The 21,828-nt window shown below is 40.4% G+C and overlaps 1 protein-coding gene across 1 annotated transcript in view; it reads left to right on the plus strand.

Moving 5' to 3' along the window:
- The window catches only part of ABCA13 (ATP binding cassette subfamily A member 13), a 389,474-nt gene that overhangs the window by 275,727 nt on the left and 91,919 nt on the right, over positions 1-21,828 (plus strand). The window contains exons 53-55 of the mRNA XM_018047508.1: positions 603-856; positions 5,913-6,105; positions 8,798-8,907. Coding sequence (XP_017902997.1) covers positions 603-856; positions 5,913-6,105; positions 8,798-8,907 — 557 coding nt within the window. The remainder of the gene's footprint in view (positions 1-602; positions 857-5,912; positions 6,106-8,797; positions 8,908-21,828) is intronic.

The raw sequence follows: 21,828 nt of genomic DNA on the forward strand, positions 1-21,828 counted from the left end.
TGCTGTGAGCATAGCGGTGCATGTATCTCTTCAAATTAGATTTTCACTGGATATGTGCCCAGAAGTGGGATTGCTGGATCATATGGTAGCTCTATTTTTAGCTTTTTAAGGAATCTTCATCCTGTTTTCCATAGTGGCTACACCAGTTTACATTCCCACCCCAACAGTGTAGGAGGGTACCTTTTTCTCCACACCCTGTCCAGCACTTGTAGACTTCTTGATGGTCATTCCGACTGGTGTGAGGTAATATCTCATTGTGGTCTTGATTGGCATTTCTCTAATACTTAGCAACGATGAGCATCTTTTTATGCCTATTGACCATCTGTATGTCTTCTTCAAGGAAGTGTCTCTTTAGGTCTTCTGCCCAGTTCTTGACTGGGTTGTTTGATTTTGGTGTTGACCTAAAAGCCTTTTTGGGGTGGGGGGGGTGGTTTCTGTTGTCCTTGAACCACACTAGTAGAGACAACTCGTTGTGAACAGCCGTGAGTTTACATTGTAAGGGAACAGTGGACGGTACTGGCCGGGAGATAGATAATTGGTGGTTTTGTATGTCTTATTTATGAAGAGCTCTCACTTTGATTTCTCTTTCTTTCACTGCACAGAATTTACAGAACATCTATGACGTCCTCAAGTGGGTCTTCACTATTTTCCCTCAGTTCTGCCTCGGTCAGGGGTTGATAGAACTCTGTTACAATCAGATCAGGTACGACCTGACCCATAACTTTGGCATCGACTCCTATGTGAGCCCATTTGAGATGAACTTCCTGGGCTGGATCTTCGTGCAGTTGGCTGTACAAGGCTCGGTCCTTCTCCTCCTGAGGGTGCTGCTTCACAGAGACCTCTGGCTCCAACCCAGGTACGTCCTGTGAGGCTCATCCTTGATGGAACTAGTGTTTGAATAAAGATGGAGCAGCAAATCCATCCTGGAGGTTGCGGGACAAGAAACGTTCTGAACAGTATCATAGCCACATCTCATAGTTAGGATTTTATAGTATTTGTTTGCTTTTTTTTTCTGTTTTCATTGGTGAGTTACTGACATTAGGAAGGGGAATGTCAAAAGAAAATGTGTCAACTTGTGAGATAATCAACCCAATTCTTTAGTCACCTTAATGAATTTTCCTTTTTAAAATTGTTCAGTTTTCCTCTTACTCTGATTGTAGCACCTAGGGTGAATTCAGTTGATCCCATAACATACTCTGGACTTCCCCGGTAGCTGAGATGGTAGAGAATCAGCCTGCAGTGCAGGAAACCCTGATTCAATCCCAGGGTTAGGAAGATCCTCTGGAGAGGGAAATGGCAACCTGCTCCAGTATTCTTGCCTGGGAAATCCCATGGACAGAGGAGCCTGGTAGGCTACTGTCCATGAGGTCTCAAAGAGTTGAACATAACTTTAGCGACTAACACTTTCACTTTCATAACATAATATCATTTTGTGGTAAAATAGCATCAACTCCTAAAAGCAGGTGCATAAGAAAGTCAGTGCTGATAACAACTTGCCCTTTTCCAGATCCTCTTGTTCAGTTCATTTCAGTTGCTCAGTCATGTCCGACTCTTTGTGACCCCATGAATCACAGCATGCCAGGCCTCCCTGTCCATCACCAACTCCCGGAGCTTACCCAAACTCATGTCCATCAAGTCGGTGATGCCATCCAGCCATCTCATCCTCTGTCATCCCCTTCTCCTCCTGCCTTCAATCTTTCCCAGCATCAGGGTCTTTTCCAATGAGTCAACTGTTCGCATGAGGTGGCCAAAGTACTGGAGTTTCAGCTTCAGCATTAGTCCTTCCAGTGAACACCCAGGACTAATCATTGGAAGGACTGATGCTGAAGCTGAAACTCCAATACTTTGGCCACCTCATGCGAACAGTTGACTCATTGGAAGAGACCTGATGCTGGGAGGGATCCTTTTGTTATTAGCACTAAAAATATTTTATTTAATTAATATTATTCAATAATGATGCTGATAATGTCCTCCTCTTTGTTAGGTGAGAATGAAAGTCAGTAGCCCAAGCAGTATATGTGTATATGATGTATGCTGTCCACATGAGTTTGTGTGTGCCCATGTCCACACAAACACATTCTTATACCCACATCTCTATATTCTCAATAGGATCACAAGTGGTTTTGCGAGGACGTGTGAAATATTGACAGATAACACATTTTAAATATTAAGCAAGGAGTGTACTTTCTTACGTAGGGTCCACAATGGCATGTCTCTCCCTCTGTAACCCTTGTGGCCTGAATCTGTGGACTTGCTCTAAGAAAGGGATCCTTCATGGAGAAAGTACTAATTAGGACCATATCACAGGAGAAGCTGTTAAATATTATAGACCTAGTATTAACACTCCATGATGATTTCCTTACAGAACTTCTCCCCCTCAGTCATTTCATCAACATACTTCCTTTAGAGTCTGCTAAAGTGGAGAACCATCTGAATACCCATCACAAATCTCTCTTGAGTGGGCCACAATCCCTCTGGAATCTGTAGATTTCCAATACTGGCAGAGGTTGAAATAGAATTATGTGTGCCTTTCAAATGTAATTGGTCCTGTATTCGGCCCTCCATAGTTTAATCTATTTTAAAACCTATTTTGTAGAAACCCCTTCAGCCGATTTCAGGGTATTCAATCCTCCTGCAGCATCAGAAGATTTTTCTGTAAAGACTTTGGGTGTTACCTTTACGTGGAACCCCATGGACTACAGCATGCCAGGCTTCCCTGTCCATCACCAACTCCTGGAGCTTGCTCAAACCAATGACCATCAAGTAGTTTGATGCCATCCAACCATCTCATCCTCTGTCATCCCCTTCTTCTCCTGCCTTCAGTCTTTCCCAGCATCATGGAATTTTCAAATGAGTCAGTTCTTCACATCAAGTGGCCAAAGTATTGGAGTTTCAGCTTCAGCATTAGTCCTTCCAATGAATATTCAGAACTGATTTCCTTTAGAATTGACTGGTTTGATCTCCTTGCAGTCCAAGGGACTCTCAAGAGTCTTTTTTAATACCACAGTTCAAAAGCATCAGTTCTTTGGTGCTCAGCTTTCTTTATGGTCCAACTCTGACATCCATACCTGACTACTGGAAAAACCATAGCTTTGACTAGATGGACCTTTGTTGGCAAAATAATGTCTCTTCTTTTTAACATGCTGTCTAGGTTGGTCATAGCTTTTCTTCCAAGGAGCAAGTGTCTTTTAATTTCATGGTGTGGTCACCATATGCAGTGATTTTGGAGTGGAAAAGTATAAGTGAAACCAAATATTAGAATAATGTCCTTGTTATCTGCAGTAAATAGTCAATGTTGTTCTTTGTCATTGTGAAGGTTACAGAATCCAGAAATTACATGTAACTTAGACATTGGGTACCTGTCACTCCATTATGAATGACAATGATCTGACCAAATTAATAGGTTTTTAAAATCCAGATCTAACCAGGTCACAAATCATTGCCTGAAAGCTAAGTCCAGGGTTCTCAGCCAGGCCCTTCAAGTCTGGCAGCTCATGCTCAGAGGTGCTCCATGTGATGTCCCTTCTGCCTCCACCTGTGACATTGACCCTGATCTCCAGTCTGGGCTGGTCCTTTGCCAGGACTGCCTTCCTCATCTCCAGGACCCTCCTTGTAGGTCCTCCTGCCTCTCCAGCCTGGCATGACGTCCTCCCAGTGTTTCTATTACAGCTTGCATTTACCATCAGGGCCGTCAGTGTTGTTTTAACGTGTTTGTTACTCTCCTCTACCCGACTCAATAAATTCCTTGTGCAGGAAATATTTTACACTGTTGTAGTGAATTCCTGGAAAGAATAGGAATACCCTACCCTCTGCATCTGGACAGAGAGTTCCTGCAGCCCCTCCTAAGTGGACTGTCTCTCACCTGACCTTGGTGCCGGGTCGCCACTGCCCTTCCCCACCTGGCACCTGCTTATAGCCTGCAGTCCCTCTGTCAGCCTGTGTTGTCTGCCCAGACCCAGGATCACATCAGAACCTGAGCTCCAGCCACACATGAATCAGGTTGGGTGGGCTTCGGTCGTGGGGTGGGGGAGGTCCCTGTTTGTTGTCTCTCTGGTCTGGAGGCAGTTTCTGCTCTCTATATCCCAGTTGCCAGCTGGGTCTGAGTAGCCACATGGCCCAGGACAGCATCTCCCTTCTGATATCAGCTGCACTAAATCCCTGCAAGGACCCACTGTACCAATGCCCGCCAGGCTGCTTCCTCTTGACACAGATGCCGTTTTTCATGACTGTCAGTTGGAAGATGGCCAGGCAGCTCGTTTCTGAGTGCAGGGGCATGAACTGCATGTTGTGTTGTAGGGAGGAGGCCAACGAGCAGTGACCTCACTCAGAGCCCCCCACCCACCAGATCCCCTTGAGATGAAACCAGTAGATGTGCTGGAGCCCTGAGCCCTGAGAGCAGACTCTCTGGCATGAGACCAGGCAGCAGGCGCGGAGCTGCCTGGGTGATGCAGTGAGGAGATGGTCGGAACTGCTGATGGGTCTTGGAAACAGGAAGGGATAAGGTGACGTGTGTCCTGTTGGAGTGAGAGGCAGCCTCTGGATGACCAGGCAAGGCTGAAGGGCTGTGGAACACACCCTTACCTGGGGAAGGGCGCCTGACAGTCAAGGAGAAAGTGTCAAATTCAGTGAATCTTTGGAAATTCAACACAGCCGCGTTACCTTCTCCCAGTCAGTAGCACCTGAAGTCCCCTCAGAACCCCCTGTCAGTCAGTCCCACTCTATTTGTTGTTCAGTCCCTAAGTCATGTTTTGGCAGCCCCATGGACTGCAGCACACCAGGCTTTCCTGTCCCACTCTATAGATGGATTAATTTCTTATGCTTTTGAACATTATATAAAATCTACCATATAACGCATACTCCTGCATGTGTAGCTGTATTTTCTAATCATCCGGGTTGTGTGTTGAGAAAATTATATGTTTGTCCAGTGGTGATTTCAGGAATGGAAAAAATAGTACAGGGAAAGGGGCTGGGGGCACTGGGGTCTAGCTCTAGATATTTTATTGTATTTTTAATACTTTTTAAACTTTTAAATAGCTTATGACTCATAAGAAATAGCAAAATTAGTCCAGAGAAAACTCTATGTTCCCTTCACCTTGCTTCTCCCAACAATACTGTGATAGTATGATAACACAGTACGCTACAATATTACATTGATAAAACCAGGAAATTGATGTGGGCACAACACTATCTCAGTGATCTGTACTCATTTAGTGACTAAAATATTGGCTTATTACAGTTTGCAGAAATTGAGATTTACTCGAAAGGCAAAATGCACCAGAAAAGATTAGAAAGTGAGCTAGCTCAGATTTAGGGACAATAAATCAGAGTTGAGAGTTAGCTTTGTGTTCATCTGACAGGTGTCTGTCGAGTGCCTCCTGTGCATTCTTTTACACAATCCAGCGTGTGCTGTGGAACTGTAGCACTTGGTAACTTTCATGTATAATCTAGTTTATCAAAGGGCTTATTTGCTCCAAGGCTTCCCTGCTGACTCAGATAGTAAATAATCCACCTGTTAATGCAGGAGACCTGGGATCAATCCCTGGGTTGAAAAGACCCCCTGGAGAAGAACTGGCAACCCACTCCAGTATTGCTGCCTGGAGAATTCCATGGACAGAGGAGTCTGGCGGGCCATAGTCTATGGGGTCTCAGAGTCATACACAACTGAGAGACTAACTCTTGACTTCACTTGCTCCAAGGGGTCAGACAAGCTGATTTCTTACAACTTTGTGATGAATTATTTGTCCTCTGGCACGTCCTCTGGCGTGACTTTATTGCTCATAAAATCAGCAAGTGGTTTGCGTTTGGTGTCCATCCATGTCGCCGTTGGGATGATCTCTGACCTTTCTTTCCCCCTTGATTCTTCCAGCCCATTTCTCAGGGGTGAATTAACTCTGAATTATCTATCCTCCCAGGGGCCACTCTGCCATTCAAGGCACAGTCACATCTTCCAAGGACATAGATGTTGAAAAAGAGCAAGTGAGGGTGCTGAAAGGCAGAACCAGCGGGGACACTCTGGTGCTGTATAACCTCAGTAAGAGTTACAGGGGCTTCTTCAAGAGCACGACCGCCGTGCAAGGTATCAGCCTGGGCGTACGCAGGGGAGAGGTAAGGGACTTCTGTCTGTACCTTTTCTGCTGCAAACAGGCCTCAGTCTAATTGTTGATCTGCTCATGTTATTCCCAGAATATCTGACATCACAACTGAAAGCATCTGCACATTTTAGGAATCTCTCCTGGATCTGTATAGACAGTCAGTTGACTTTCCCTAGTGAAAACTCTGCTGATTGATTGATGGCATTTATTCTCTTTCATAATTTTAAAAATTTAAGTGATCAAGGTTGTTGTTGTTCGGTTTCTAACCCATGGACTGTAGCCCACCAGGCTCCTGTGTCCATGGGATTCTCCAGGAAAGAATACTGGGGTGGGTAGACATTCCCTTCTCTAGGGGATCTTCCCAACCCAGGGATTGAACTCGCATCTCCTGCTTGGCTGGTGGGTTCTTTACCAGGGAACTACCAGGGAGCCACCAGGGAAAGCCCAAGTAACTCAGGAGTTTTCATTATTGTTTGGGTTACAGGGTGACTCTCCATTGAGTGCAAATATTTTATAAATCCGATTAATTAAGGAAAACACTTCTAACTCCTGTTTGAACTTCAATACTCTTTAAGTGGCCAATTAAGCCATCTAATAAAATGTTATTCTGAAAAAGGAAAAACACACACCACAGCTAGCTTAGAGTTGTTTTTCATGAATTCTAGTAGAAATCTTTTTTGTGAACTGACAGAAGCCATGTAAATTGTTCCTGATGCGTGCTTAATGCATAAAGGGAAGTCAGTTCTGGAAGTGATTCCTTTTAATTAACTGTTAAAAATAAATGAGAGTATCTTGCGTTCATATTGTTCCAAGCTTCTGAGGAATTCAAAGTAGGTTATATGGTTATCTGATTGGCATCCAAGCTCTGCTGTGAGTGGATCTGAGGTAGAGAGGAGCTGAGAGATGATGGATCTGTGTCTACCCAGGGACATGGCACCCTGCACCAAGGTGTGTGGTCAGACAGGACAGATGTTAAACAAGTCTTTTTTTGCAGGGTTTGTGTTTGCCGCTCAACTCTAAGACTAGTATTGTGATTTTTGCCATCTTATGGAACTATTATTTTACCCTCGCTTTAAAAGAAAAAAGATTCCATTTTGCTATTACTTCTCCATGGCTTCCGTAGTTGCTCAGTGTAAAGAACCTGTTTGCCAGTACAAGAGATACAGGTTCAGTACCTGGGTTTGGAATGATTCCCTGGAGGAGGAAGTTCTCTGGAGGAGGAAATGGGCCACTCCAGTGTTCTTGCCTGGGAAATCCCATGGACAGAGGAGCCTGGTGGGCTAGAGTCCATGGGGTCTCAAAACAGACGTGACTGAATGACTAACCAGCAGCTCCTTCTCTGTGATAGATTCAAGGAGTAAGAAAAAAACCTTGAAAAATGTCCTAAGAGAAATGCTCCAGATATCTGAAATGGTCCAGGATGCATTCATCCTGGGATTCTATTCACTAGGCTTTATTTGAGCGTCTGAGTTTAATGACTTAGATGTAAAGAACTGTGCAAAAGCCTACGGAAAACACCAAGATGGCTATGCTGTGCCCCTTTCCCTCCAGGAATTAATAATTGGGCAGGCAATGGGAGGTCATAAACAGTGCCCAGGGTGATGTAACAGCAGATCAAGGTTGAAAGGCGCAGGGTGAAGTGAATGGCCTCAGAGCCCTAAGTCTAGAGAGGGCAGCCCCATGGCGGGGGTGGAGCCTGAGAGCAGGGAGGCAGGAATGGGCAGAGTGGGGAGGCAGGAGTGTGAGAAAGAGGGCTCTGATAAACTCAAGCCTTAGCCCAGAGGGTACAATGTACTTGAATTACCTGATGGTGTTGTTCCTGGGGTAGCAGCTCAGGTGTGGTCTGGCTGACATGAATGACAGGGGACAGCACAGATCTGCAACAGGATGGCCCCTTGTTTCAGAGGGTAGAAGAGACCCAGGTAAGGTGGGGAAAGCATAGGTGTTGAAGCAGGCTGCTCCCAGAGCTACAAAATAGGGCTCTGTGCTAACTAAGTGGGCTCAGCCACAGGAAACCCAGGATTCAGGAAGCCAGCAGTGCCCAGACATCAGGAAACAGGTGTCCTGGAAGGAGGTCAGTAAGGATAAGCATCTCGGCTTCCACCACAGGATCTCCAGCTAAGAACAGCCTCGGTTCAAGGTAGAGACTGGGCTGCAAAAGACAGCAGGGCCATGTTCCACACAGAATATAAGACAGAGTGAAGCAGGAAAAGGTGACCTGATGCTGAGTGTGATCCTATGGAAATAGAGGGCTTTCTTCACTAGTTGTCCGGGTTAGGCCATCATCAGAGTTAGAGGACAGAGAGAGATTCAGAGACAGAAGGCGGCACTGGGATAGTCATGATTATGATGACGTGACTCCTAAAAATACTGTGCTAACCAGAGGGACACAGGAACCTGTGATGTGCGCCCCTGTCTTGCCAGATAGGATTCAGCATAATTTGTGGTAATTGCACTTACTTGTCGTCCTCTTTCATTTTCCAGACGTGAATATATTGTCTGTGAATTAATGCTGAAATTATACCGCTCAAATGTCACAGTGATTTCAGAAGTACTGTGTGAGCTATAAAGTGCCTTATACACTTATTTTATGATTGTAAAAGGCTACAAATAATACAAACCAAAAGTAGCACAAAACTAGTTGAAAGCAAGTGCCATTTCTGACGTAATTTTGATTTTATGGTCTGTTTCTTTTCTGCCTTCAGTGCTTTGGGCTTCTCGGGGTGAACGGGGCTGGGAAAACCACCACCTTCAAAATGCTGACCGGGGACCTGCCTCCGAGCTCAGGACACGCCGTCATCAGGACTCCCACGGGGTAAAGTCCAGGTTCTATCACTTTATTGCCTGTAGAGATGATCATCAAATCTAGAGAAGCCCAGCCTCCCCCTCATCCTGTGCTCTAAAGTCAGAGGAGGTCATTGGCCTCCAAATTTATTTCCAGTGACCACTGCTCACAAGAGGGGAAAAAGGCCTCCAAAAGGGAATGAAATGGACTTGGTGTTTCCGACCAGAGGGTGGTGGAAGCAGCCCAGGGCCGCCCCCTTCCAGCAGTGATGCTGGCTGCTCTGCCCCATGGAAGCCGGGTGGGTGGGAGTGGCCAGGGCCTGGTTCTTCTGCTTTGCCATCGACGGGGTAGAGCTTCAGACGTGCTCACTGCAGTGCAGGGGCTGGCAGGGGCAGGGTGGTTTCATTTGTTTCACCCCCAGACTTTGTCTTTCCGGCGGTTCAGCAGTTTTCCGTCTGCCGCATCTGTGTGCCATGCGTATGTGTCCTAATAATCCTTTAGCTGTTCCCCACTCCCACCCTGCGCCCTGCTCTTCTGAGTATCAGTGCTGTATGACAGGTCCTGGCACATATCTTTCTGCTTTTCCTGCTAGAGCAAATTAATTTTAACTGGATAACAGATTTCAGAAATCTGTCATGGAACTGATATAAAGAAAGCGACAGGCATTGTGATATGTTCTCTGAGGGTCATTATATAAATAGCCATCAAGTTCTCAGTTTCATAGTCTGTCTACCAGGAATCCTAGAGTTATCTCTTAATAGACTTGGAAGTAATTTGCTTGAGATTTTTATATATAGGTTCAAATAAATTCATGGAAAAATTTCAAAAATATCATAGGTACTCATTACTTAGCTAATTTTTTTTTTTTACATTGACAAATAGTTATTGTCCATCTATGATGTGCCAGGCACCAGGAGAACAGAAATTCTTCCTCTAATCTTAAAATCCAGTGTTAATATTTGCATGTCTCCTGCTTGTCTAGTTTAAACATACATAGGTGTTTATGTGCATGTATCTAATTTTATTAGTTATCTGCATATGTGTAGGCATGTCAAGTGCAGATGATTAAATATGTAGGGAGAAGCATATTTTAAAATCAGACACAATTATAAGATCATTGTGTAGGCTTCATTTATACTTATTCCATGAACATTTCATAATCCTATTCAGCAATAGTTATTAAAAGGTTTAATTTTTCACAAGCCTGATAAGCAGGCAATTTCAATGTCAGATTGATTTGCATTTCTTTAATTACTCATGAACTTGACAGAATGCTTTCCCCATGTTTATCTGTTGCCTAGGGTTTCTTTCTGCCAATCACCTGTCATGACTATGGTTCTTTTTTATAAGGTTGTCTTTTTTACTCATTAGGTAAGAGTTTTTAATATATTCAACTGGCAATATATTCACATATTCAATATCTTCAACATGCTTTATAGGTTTAAAGTATTACCTGTTAGTTCAGTTCAGTTCAGTTCAGTTCAGTCGCTCAGTCGTGTCCAACTCTTTGCGACCCCATGAATCGCAGCACGCCAGGCCTCTCTGTTCATCACCAACTCCAGGAGTTCACTCAGACTCGCATCCATCGAGTCAGTGATGCCATCCAGCCATCTCATCCTCTGTTGTCCCCTTCTTCTCCTGCCCCCAATCCCTCCCAGCATCAAGGTCTTTTCCAGTGAGTCAACTCTTCGCATGAGGTGGCCAGAATACTGGAGTTTCAGCTTTAGCATCATTCCTTCCAAAGAAATCCCAGGGTTGATCTCCTTCAGAATGGACTGGTTGGATCTCCTTGCAGTCCAAGGGACTCTCAAAAGTCTTCTCCAACACCACAGTTCAAAAGCGTCAATTCTTCGGTGCTCAGCCTTCTTCACAGTCCAACTCTCACATCCATACATGAGTACTGGAAAAACCATAGCCTTGACTAGACAGACCTTAGTCGGCAAAGTAATGTCTCTGCTTTTGAATATGCTATCTAGGTTGGTCATAACTTTTCTTCCAAGGAGTAAGTGTCTTTTAATTTCATGGCTGCAATCACCATCTGCAGTGATTTTGGAGCCCCCCAAAATAAAGTCTGACACTGTTTCCACTGTTTCCCCATCTATTTCCCATGAAGTGATGGGACTGGATGCCATGATCTTCATTTTCTGAATGTTGAACTTTAATCCAACTTTTTCACTCTCCTCTTTCACTTTCATCAAGAGGCTTTTTAGTTCCTCTTCACCTTCTGCCATCAAGGTGGTGTCATCTGCATATCTGAGGTTTTTGATATTCCTCCTGGCAATCTTGATTCCAGCTTGTGTTTCTTCCAGCCCAGTGTTTCTCATGATGTATTCTGCATAGAAATTAAATAAGCAGGGTGACAATATACAGCCTTGACGTACTCCTTTTCCTATTTGGAACCAGTTTGTTGTTCCATGTCCAGTTCTAACTATTGCTTCCTGACCTGCATACAGATTTCTTAAGAGTCAGGTCAGGTGGTCTGGTATTCCCATCTCTTTGAGAATTTTCCACAGTTTATTATGATCCACAGAGTCAAAGGCTTTGGCATAGTCAATAAAGCAGAAATAGATGTTTTTCTGGAACTCTCTTGCTTTTTCCATGATCCAGCAGATGTTGGCAATATGATCTCTGGTTCCTCTGCCTTTTCTAAAACCAGCTTGAACATCAGGAAGTTCATGGTTCATGTACTGCTGAAGCCTGCCTTGAAGAATTTTGAGCATTACTTTACTAGCGTGTGAGATTTGTATTTTAATTTTGTTTAAAAAATTTATGTGTATAGACATTCTCAGTTTTAATAAGACAGTTTGTTCTTTTTTTCCTTTGTTATTTCTTCCTGTTTGAGTCTCAGGAAGTTCTCTTTCTATGATGATAAGGCTATTTAAAAAAATTTTATTTTTACTTTATTTTACGTTATAGTACTGTATTGGTTTTGCCATACATTGACATGAATCTGCCACAGGTGTACATGAGTTCCCAATCCTGAACCCCGCTCCCACCTCCCACCCCATATCATCTCTCTGGATCATCCCCGTGCACCAGCCCCAAGCATCCTGTATCCTGTATCGAACATAGACTGGTGATTCATCTCTTACATGATAGTATACATGTTTCAGTGCCATTCTCCCAAATCATCCCACCCTCTTCCTCTCCCACAGAGTCCAAAAGTCTGTTCTATACATCTGTGTCTCTTTTGCTGTCTCGCATACAGGGTTATCATTGCCATCTTTCTAAATTCCATATATATGTGTTAGTATACTGTATTGGTGTTTTTCTTTCTGGCTTACTTCACTCTGTATAATCGGCTCCAGTTTCATCCATCTCATTAGAACTGATTCAAATATATTCTTTTTAATGGTTGAGTAATACTCCATTGTGTATATGTACCACAGCTTTCTTATCCATTCGTCTGCTGATGGACATCTAGGTTGTTTCCATGTCCTGGCTATTATATACAGTGCTGCAGTGAACATTGGGGTACATGTGTCTGTTTCAATTCTCGTTTCCTTGGTGTGTATGCCCAGCAGTGGGATTGATGGGTCATAAGGCAGTTCTGTTTGCAATTTTTTAAGGAATCTCCACCCTGTTCTCCATAGTGGCTGTACTAGTTTGCATTCCCACCAACAGTGTAGGAGGGTTCCCTTTTCTCCACACCCTCTCCAGCATTTATTGTTTGTAGACTTTTGGATCACAGCCATTCTGACTGGTGTGAAATGGTACCTCATTGTGGTCTTGATTTGCATTTCTCTGATAATGAGTGATGTTGAACATCTTTTCATGTGTTTGTTAGCCACCCGTATGTCTTCTTTGGAGAAATGTCTATTTAGTTCTTTGGCCCATTTTTTGATTGGGTCGTTTGTTTTTCTGGAGTTGAGCTACATAAGTTGCTTGTATATTTTTGAGATTAGTTGTTTTTCAGTTGGTCCATTTGCTATTATTTTCTCCCATTCAGAAGGCTGTCTTTTCACCTTGCGTATAGTTTCCTTTGTTGTGCAGAAGCTTTTAATTTTAATTAGATCCCATTTGTTTATTTTTGGTTTTATTTCCAGTATTCTAAGAGGTGGGTCATAGAGGATCCTGCTGTGATTTATGTCAGAGAGTGTTTTGCCTATGTTCTCCTCTAGGAGTTTTATAGTTTCTGATCTTACATTTAGATCTTTAATCCATTTTGAGTTTATTTTTGTGTGTGGTGTTAGAAAGTGATCTAGTTTCATTCTTTTACAAGTGGTTGACCAGTTTTCCCAGCACCACTTGTTAAAGAGATTGTCTTTACTCCATTGTATATTCTTGCCTCCTTTGTCGAAGATAAGGTGTCCATAGGTGTGTGGATTTATCTCTGGGCTTTCTATTTTGTTCCATTGATCTACATTTCTGTCTTTGTGCCAGTACCATACTGTCTTGATGACTGTGGCTCTGTAGTAGAGCCTGAAGTCAGGCAGGTTGATTCCTCCAGTTTCATTCTTCTTTCTGAAGATTGCTTTGGCTATTCGAGGTTTTTTGTATTTGTTCTAGTTCTGTGAAAAATGTTGCTGGTAGCTTGATAGGGATTGCATTGAATCTGTAGATTGCTTTGGATAGTATACTCATTTTCACTATATTGATTCTTCCAATCCATGAACATGGTATATTTCTCCATCTATTAGTGTCCCCTTTGATTTCTTTCATCAGTGTTTTATAGTTTTCTATATATAGGTCTTTAGTTTCTTTAGGTAGATATATTCCTAAGTATTTTATTCTTTTCATTGCAATGGTGAATGGAATTGTTTCCTTAATTTCTTTTTCTGCTTTCTCATTATTAGTGTATAGGAATGCAAGGGATTTCTGTTTGTTGATTTTATATCCTGCAACTTTACTATATTCATTGATTAGCTCTAGTAATTTTCTGGTGGAGTCTTTAGGGTTTTCTATGTAGAGGATCATGACATCTGCCAACATTGAGAGTTTGACTTCTTCTTTTCCAATTTGGATTCCTTTTATTTCTTTTTCTGCTCTGATTGCTGTGGCCAAAACTTCCAGAACTATGTTGAATAGTAGCGGTGAAAGTGGGCACCCTCGTCTTGTTCCTGACAAGGGGAAATGCTTTCAATTTTTCACCATTGAGGATAATGTTTGCTGTGGGTTTGTCATATATAGCTTTTATTATGTTGAGGTATGTTCTTTCTATTCCTGCTTTCTGGAGAGTCTTTTTATCATAAATGGATGTTGAATTTTGTCAAAGGCCTTCTCTGCATCTATTGAGATAATCATATGGTTTATATTTTTCAATTTGTTAATGTGGTGTATTACATTGATTGATTTGCGGATATTGAAGAATCCTTGCATCCCTGGGATAAAGCCCACTTGGTCATGGTGTATGATCTTTTTAATGTGTTGTTGGATTCTGATTGCTAGAATTTTGTTGAGGATTTTTGCATCTATGTTCATCAGTGATATTGGCCTGTAGTTTTCTTTTCTTGTGGCATCTTTGTCAGGTTTTGGTATTAGGGTGATGGTGGCCTCATAGAATGAGTTTGGAAGTTTACCTTCCTCTGCAATTTTCTGGAAGAGTTTGAGTAGGATAGGTGTTAGCTCTTCTTGAAATTTTTGGTAGAATTCAGCTGTGAAGCCGTCTGGACCTGGGCTTTTGTTTGCTGGAAGATTTCTGATTACAGTTTCAATTTCCGTGCTTGTGATGGGTCTGTTAAGATTTTCTATTTCTTCCTGATTCCATTTTGGAAAGTTGTACTTTTCAAAGAATTTGTCCATTTCTTCCACGTTGTCCATTTTATTGGCAAATAATTGCTGATAGTAGTCTCTTATGATCCTTTGTATTTCTGTGTTGTCTGTTGTGATCTCTCCATTTTCGTTTCTAATTTTATTGATTTGATTTTTCTCTGTTTCTTGATGAGTCTGGCTAATGGTTTGTCAATTTTATTTATCCTTTCAAAGAACCAGCTTTTGGCTTTGTTGATTTTTGCTATGGTCTCTTTTCAGAGGCTTCTTTTCTACATTCATGTTTATTATTTGCATGGAGTCTATATTTGAATATATGGTTAATGGAAATATAATCTGATTTTTTTTCCAGTCCATGAGTCCAGTTCCAGTTTGTCTAAGGCCATTGTCACAGCCATATGTCTTTTGTCTGTCTTACTCTTTGCAGTGAGTTCTCAGCTAGGCTGGGACTCGCTTTACCTTCTACTGTTTCAGATGTATACTGGTAGTTGGTCCCACCTGACTGTCTTCCTGGTTTTTCATTTCTAGAATAATCTGGACTACTTTGGTACCTTTATGAGTTATTATTTTTAGAATCATTTTGGTAACTTGTATAAAAGTGTCACAATATTTGAATCTTGATTGGAATAGAGTCAAATTTATTTTATACTTTGAAGAGATTTACATCTCTATGATAGTTTTTGTTCTATATCCTTAACTCTGGTACAGACCCATTCACTCAGGTCATTTAAAAAGCATCGTTTACTTGTTTTGCAGTTTTCTCTGTAGAATCCTTGCATATCTGTTTTAGATTTGCAATGAAGTTTTCTTCACCGGGAGGTAATTCATCTCCTGAAACTGAAAAGTGTTAATTGTATCAGATTCTTTGCAATCCTGTGGACTGTAACCTCCCAGGCTCCTCTGTCCGTCGAATTCTCCAGGCAAGAATCCTGGAGTAGGTTGTGATTTTCTTCTCCAGGGGATCTTCCTGATCCAGGGACTGAACCCATGTCTCCTGTGTCTCCTGCACTGCAGGCGGATGCTTTACCCACTGAGCCACCTATATAGTAATATATATGTCAATCCCAAACTCCTAATTTATCCCCCCAACCCTTACCCTTTGGTAGCCATTATTTTCTTATGTCTGTGAATCTATTTCTGTTTTGCATGTAAGTTATTTTTTTCAATGTAGAGAAAAAATGTAAAGCTGGTTTCACAATTCTCACTGGAGTTTTAATTGATGTTATATTGCATTTATATTAATAGATTAACTTGAAAATAACTGGTATGTGAATGTTGGTCTTTTCTGCAAACCTTCTGTATTTTCCATTCATTGAAACAAATCTAATTCTTTTTGAAAAGTATTTTGTTCCACCCAGAATGCAATGTTTATCCTAGTAATTCATGAAAGTCTTCCGTTTCTCCTATAGTAATGCTTCTGAGTCCTATTTCCTTTTTGCTTTCCTTAAAACCATTCAAGCAATGTTCAATGCTAGTGTATTTTACTCACCTAATAATAGTGTTTCTTTTTATTTTTTCCCTCCTCTATTTTTTCTCTTCCAACTTTATCAAGATATAATGGACATTATCATTTTATAAACCTGTGTAAATTTAAGGATTATGGCATAATGGTGTACATATATCTGGAATGGCTTACGTATATCATGAAATTATTATCACAGATTTAGTGATCATTGATCATATCATATAGATATAAAATAAAAGAGAGAAAATTATATTTTCTGTGTGATGAGAATTCTTCAGCTGTCTTCTCTTAACCACCATCATGTATAACACACAGCAGTGGTAATTGTATTCATTAAGATGGAGGAGCCTGGTGGGCTACAGTCCACGCGGTCGGAAAGAGTCGGACACGACTGAGCGACTTCATTATTCACTATCACTATGTTGTAGATTTACATCCCTAATACTTATTTATCTTATAACGGCAAGTTCATACCTCTTGGCCGCCTGCATCAGATTCCCCTTCCCGGCATTCCTGCCTCTGGTGACCCAAATCTCATCTCTTTTTCCATGAGTTTGTCAGTTTGAAGTATAATTGACCTATAACACTATGCTAGTTCCTGGAGTGATTAGCTATTTCCATATATTATAGCAATATCACCAGGGTAATCTAGTTACCATCTGTCACCACACAAAGTTATTGTGTTATTATTGACTATATTCTCCACACTGAACATTTCATCACTGTGATATATTTATATCACAAATAAAAGATTGTCAATTATCAATCTGTCCTTTTATTTCTGCAGCACGCTCTGTCAGGAATTTAAATATTTTCTTATTTGTTAAATTTCATATATCATTTAAACTTGCAATTCATAACAAAACTAGTTGTTTTGTTAAAAAAATCTGATATTGAATTTGTACTATTAATTTGTTATTGTTTAGTTATTCAGTCATGTCTGAGTCTTTGAGACCCCTGGGACTGGGTTCCTCTGTCCATAGGGTGTCTCAGGCAAGGATACTGGAGTGGGTTGCCCTTTCCTTTTCCAAGGGACCTTCCCAACCCCCAGGGATGGAACCTGCGTCTCCTGCATTGGCAGGCAGCTTATTTACTGCTGAGCCACCATGGAAGCCCTACGATTGAGTTACTTCTATTTTTTTGTTATTTTGACAACAAGATATTTCTCCCTTCAATGAACCTATTTACTTCATTTCCTATTTTTTTTTAAAAAAATCAGTTCTTACTGAAGTATAGTTGATTTACAATATTGTGCTGGTTTCAGGTATATAGCCAATTGATTCAGTTATACATATAGTTACTTTTTTTTTTCTTTTTTTTGTGTGTAGATTTTTTCTTTCTTTTTTTTTTTAATTTTTATTTTTACTTTATTTTACTTTACAATACTGTATTGGTTTTGCCATACATTGACATGAATCCACCACCAGTGTACATGCGATCCCAAACATGAACCCCCCTCCCACCTCCCTCCCCACAACATCCCTCTGGGTGATCCCCGTGCACCAGCCCCAAGCATGCTGTATCCTGCATCGGACATAGACTGGTGATTCGATTCTTACATGATAGTATACGTGTTTCAATGCCATTCTCCCAAATCATCCCACACTCTCCCTCTCCCTCTGAGTCCAAAAGTCCGCTAAGCACATCTGTGTCTTTTTTGCTGTCTTGCATACAGGGTCATCATTGCCATCTTTCTAAATTCCATATATATGTGTTAGTATACTGTATTGGTGTTTTTCTTTCTGGCTTATGTCACTCTGTATAATCGGCTCCAGTTTCATCCATCTCATCAGAACTGATTCAAATGTATTCTTTTTAACGGCTGAGTAATACTCCATTGTGTATATGTACCACAGCTTTCTTATCCATTCATCTGCTGATGGACATCTAGGTTGTTTCCATGTCCTGGCTATTATAAACAGTGCTGCAATGAACATTGGGGTACATGTGTCTGTTTCAATTCTGGTTTCCTTGGTGTGTATGCCCAGCAGTGGGATTGATGGGTCATATGGCAGTTCTATTTGCAATTTTTAAAGGAATCTCCACACTGTTTTCCATAGTGGTTGTACTAGTTTGCATTCCCACCAACAGTGTAGGAGGGTTCCCTTTTCTCCACACCCTCTCCAGCATTTATTGCTTGCAGATTTTTGGATCGCAGCCATTCTGACTGGTGTGAAGTGGTACCTCATTGTGGTCTTGATTTGCATTTCTCTAATAATGAGTGATGTTGAGCATCTTATCATGTGTTTGTTAGCCACCCGTATGTCTTCTTTGGAGAAATGTCTATTTCTTTGGCCCATTTTTTGATTTGGTCGTTTATTTTTCTGGAATTGAATTGCATAATTTGCTTGTATAATTTTGAGATTAGTTGTTTGTCAGTTGCTTCATTTGCTATTATTTTCTCCCATTCAGAAGGCTGTCTTTTCAGCTTGCTTATATTTTCCTTTGTTGTGCAGAAGCTTTTAATTTTAATTAGATCCCATTTGTTTATTTTTGGTTTTATTTCCAGAATTCTGGGAGGTGGATCATAGAGGATCCTGCTGTGATTTATGTCAGAGAGTGTTTTGCCTATGTTCTCCTTTAGGAGTTTTATAGTTTCTGATCTTACATTTAGATCTTTAATCCATTTTGAGTTTATTTTTGTGTATGGTGTTAGAAAGTGATCTAGTTTCATTCTTTTACAAGTGGTTGACCAGTTTTCCCAGCACCACTTGTTAAAGAGATTGTCTTTATTCCATTGTATATTCTTGCCTCCTTTGTCAAAGATAAGGTGTCCATAGGTGTGTGGATTTATCTCTGGGCTTTCTATTTTGTTCCATTGATCTACATTTCTGTCTTTGTGCCAGTACCATACTGTCTTGATGACTGTGGCTTTGTAGTAGAGCCTGAAGTCAGGCAAGTTGATTCCTCCCGTTCCATTCTTCTTTCTCAAGATTGCTTTGGCTATTCATGGTTTTTTGTATTTCCATACAAATCTTGAAATTATTTGTTCTAGTTCTGTGAAAAATACCTCTGGTAGCTTGATAGGGATTGCATTGAATTTGTAAATTGCTTTGGGTAGTATACTCATTTTCACTATATTGATTCTTCCGATCCATGAACATGGTATATTTCTCCATCTATTAGTGTCCTCTTTGATTTCTTTCATCAGTGTTTTATAGTTTTCTATATATAGGTCTTTAGTTTCTTTAGGTAGATATATTCCTAAGTATTTTATTCTTTTCATTGCAATGGTGAATGGAATTGTTTCCTTACTTTCTTTTTCTACTTTGTCATTATTAGTGTATAGGAATGCAAGGGATTTCTGTGTGTTGATTTTATATCCTGTAACTTTACTTTATTCATTGATTAGCTCTAGTAATTTTCTGGTGGAGTCTTTAGGGTTTTCTATGGAGAGGATCATGTCATCTGCCAACATTGAGAGTTTGACTTCTTCTTTTCCAATTTGGATTCCTTTTATTTCTTTTTCTGCTCTGATTGCTGTGGCCAAAACTTCCAGAATTTTTATACTCTATTTCTATGTAGGTGATTACAGAGTTAAGTGAAAGTGAAAGTGAAGTCGCTCCGTCATGTCCAACTCTTTGCAACCCTATGGACTGTAGCCTGCCAGGCTCCTTCATCCATGGGATTCTCCAGGCAAGAATACTGGAGTGGGTTGCCATTTCCTTCTCCAGGGGAACTTCCCGACCGAGGGATTGAACCCAGGTCTCCCGCACTGCAGGCAGAGGCATCAGGGAAGCCTAATATTAGTTAACTGTTTTATATAGAGTAGTATATATTTATCAATCCTAATTTCCCAATTTATCTCTCTCCCACCTTCCTGTTTGGTAACCATAAATTTTTTCTACATCTATGACTCTATTTCTGTTTTATAACCTATTTACTTAATTTAAAATTTTAAGTACCTACATGGAGTTATAAGTATTATCATCTTAATATTTGTATTTTTCCTCTCTCTGTACCTGTATAGTTGTGATTTTTTTCTATTAAATTGTCTTTATACTTTCGAGACTATGACTATTTTACTTTAAAAAGAATGGAAGGTTGAATTTACTTAGTAATTCAAATGTTTTTCAGTTTCCAAATTTATTATATTTTTTCATTTTAAAATAAAGTCATAGATCAGTTTATTTTACCAAAGTTTAAAATCTATATTTTAAAAATAGATCTTCCGTTTTATTTTGCTTCAGCAGAGAAAACCACACACCAGTTTTTCTAATTAATACCTTCTAAAAATTATTTTTTAATATGAATTTATTTATTTTAATTGGAGGCTAATTACTTTACAATATTGTATTGGTTTTGCCATACATCAATATGAGTCTGCCACCGAAAATTCTTGTTTTTAATATTTTATTATTTTATTTTTAAACTTTTTATTTTATATTGGAGTATAGCTGGTTAATAATGCTGTGATAGTTTCAGGTGCACAGCGAAATTATTCAGCCATTCTACCCCAAACTCCCCTCCCAACCAGGCTGGCACATAACATTGAGCTGAGTTCCTTGTGCATACAATAGGTCCATGTTGGTTATCCATTTTAAACATAGCAGTGTGTACATGTCGCTTCCAAACTCCCTAGCTATCCTTTCCCTCCATTCTCCCCACCACCCCCAGCAATCCTAAATTCGTTCTCTAAGTCTCTGAGTCTGTTTTGTAGATATGTTCATTTGTATATTTTCTTTTTAGTCCTCATTAAGTTCATTTGTATAATTTCTTTTTAGTCTGCATTAAGGGATGTCATGTGATGCTTCTGCTTCTCTGTCTGACTTCACTCACAATGGCAATCTCTAAGTTAAATTTTGTTATTTTTATTAGCCTTTCCATCATACTTTTCTCAGTTTAGTTTTGTTGTTTTATTTCTAACTTGATTTGAATGAATTTTAAAATCTTTCTTTAAATAAATTATCAAACCAATTCTACAAATATGTTTCTTTGTATAGCTTTATTTTAACCCTAAAAATTTCATAAGTGATATTATTTCTGTCATTGCTCTGTACATAATATATATAATTTTGATTTCATCTTTCCAAAATTTGCTTAGAAGAATATTTCTACTATCTCAAAATCTTGTGTTTGTTGGTTTAATGTATGTATTTTTAATGTCTTTAAAAATTTTTTAGTTGAAGTTATAGAAAAGAACATTTCAATGAATATTTACAAAAGTGAAATACTTTAGTAATCTGTGTCTCTCTCAGGAAACAGCTCAGGACTTTTGTTCAGTTGCTCAGTTGTGTCCAACTTTTTGTGACCCCATGGACTGCAGCACACCAGGCTTCCCTGTCCATCACCAACTCCTGGAGCTTACTCAAACTCATGTCCGTTGAGTTGGTGATGCCATTCAACCATCTGTTCCTCTGTCATCCCCTTCTTCTCCTGCTTTCAATCTTTCCCAGCATCAGGGTCTTTTCTAATGAGTTGGCTGTTTGCATCAGGTGGCCAAAGCATTGGAGCTTCAGCTTCAGCTTCAGCTTGAGCATCAGTCCTTCCAATGAATATACAGGACTGATTTCCTTTAGGATTAACTGGTTTGTAGTCAAGGGACTCTCAAGAGTCTTCTCCAACACCGCAGTTCAAAAGCATCAATTCTTCAGTGCTTGCCCTTCTTTATGGTCCAACTCTCACATCCATACATTACTACTAGGAAAACCATAGCTTTGACTATATGGATCTTTGTTGGCAAAGTAATGTCTCTGCTTTTTAATTAATGCTGTCTGGGTTTATCTTAGCTTTTCTTCCATGGAGCAAGCATCTTTTTCATGGCTGCAGTCACCATC

The sequence above is a fragment of the Capra hircus genome, chromosome 4, assembly GCF_001704415.2.
Source record: "Capra hircus breed San Clemente chromosome 4, ASM170441v1, whole genome shotgun sequence".
Taxonomy (NCBI): Eukaryota; Metazoa; Chordata; class Mammalia; order Artiodactyla; family Bovidae; genus Capra; species Capra hircus.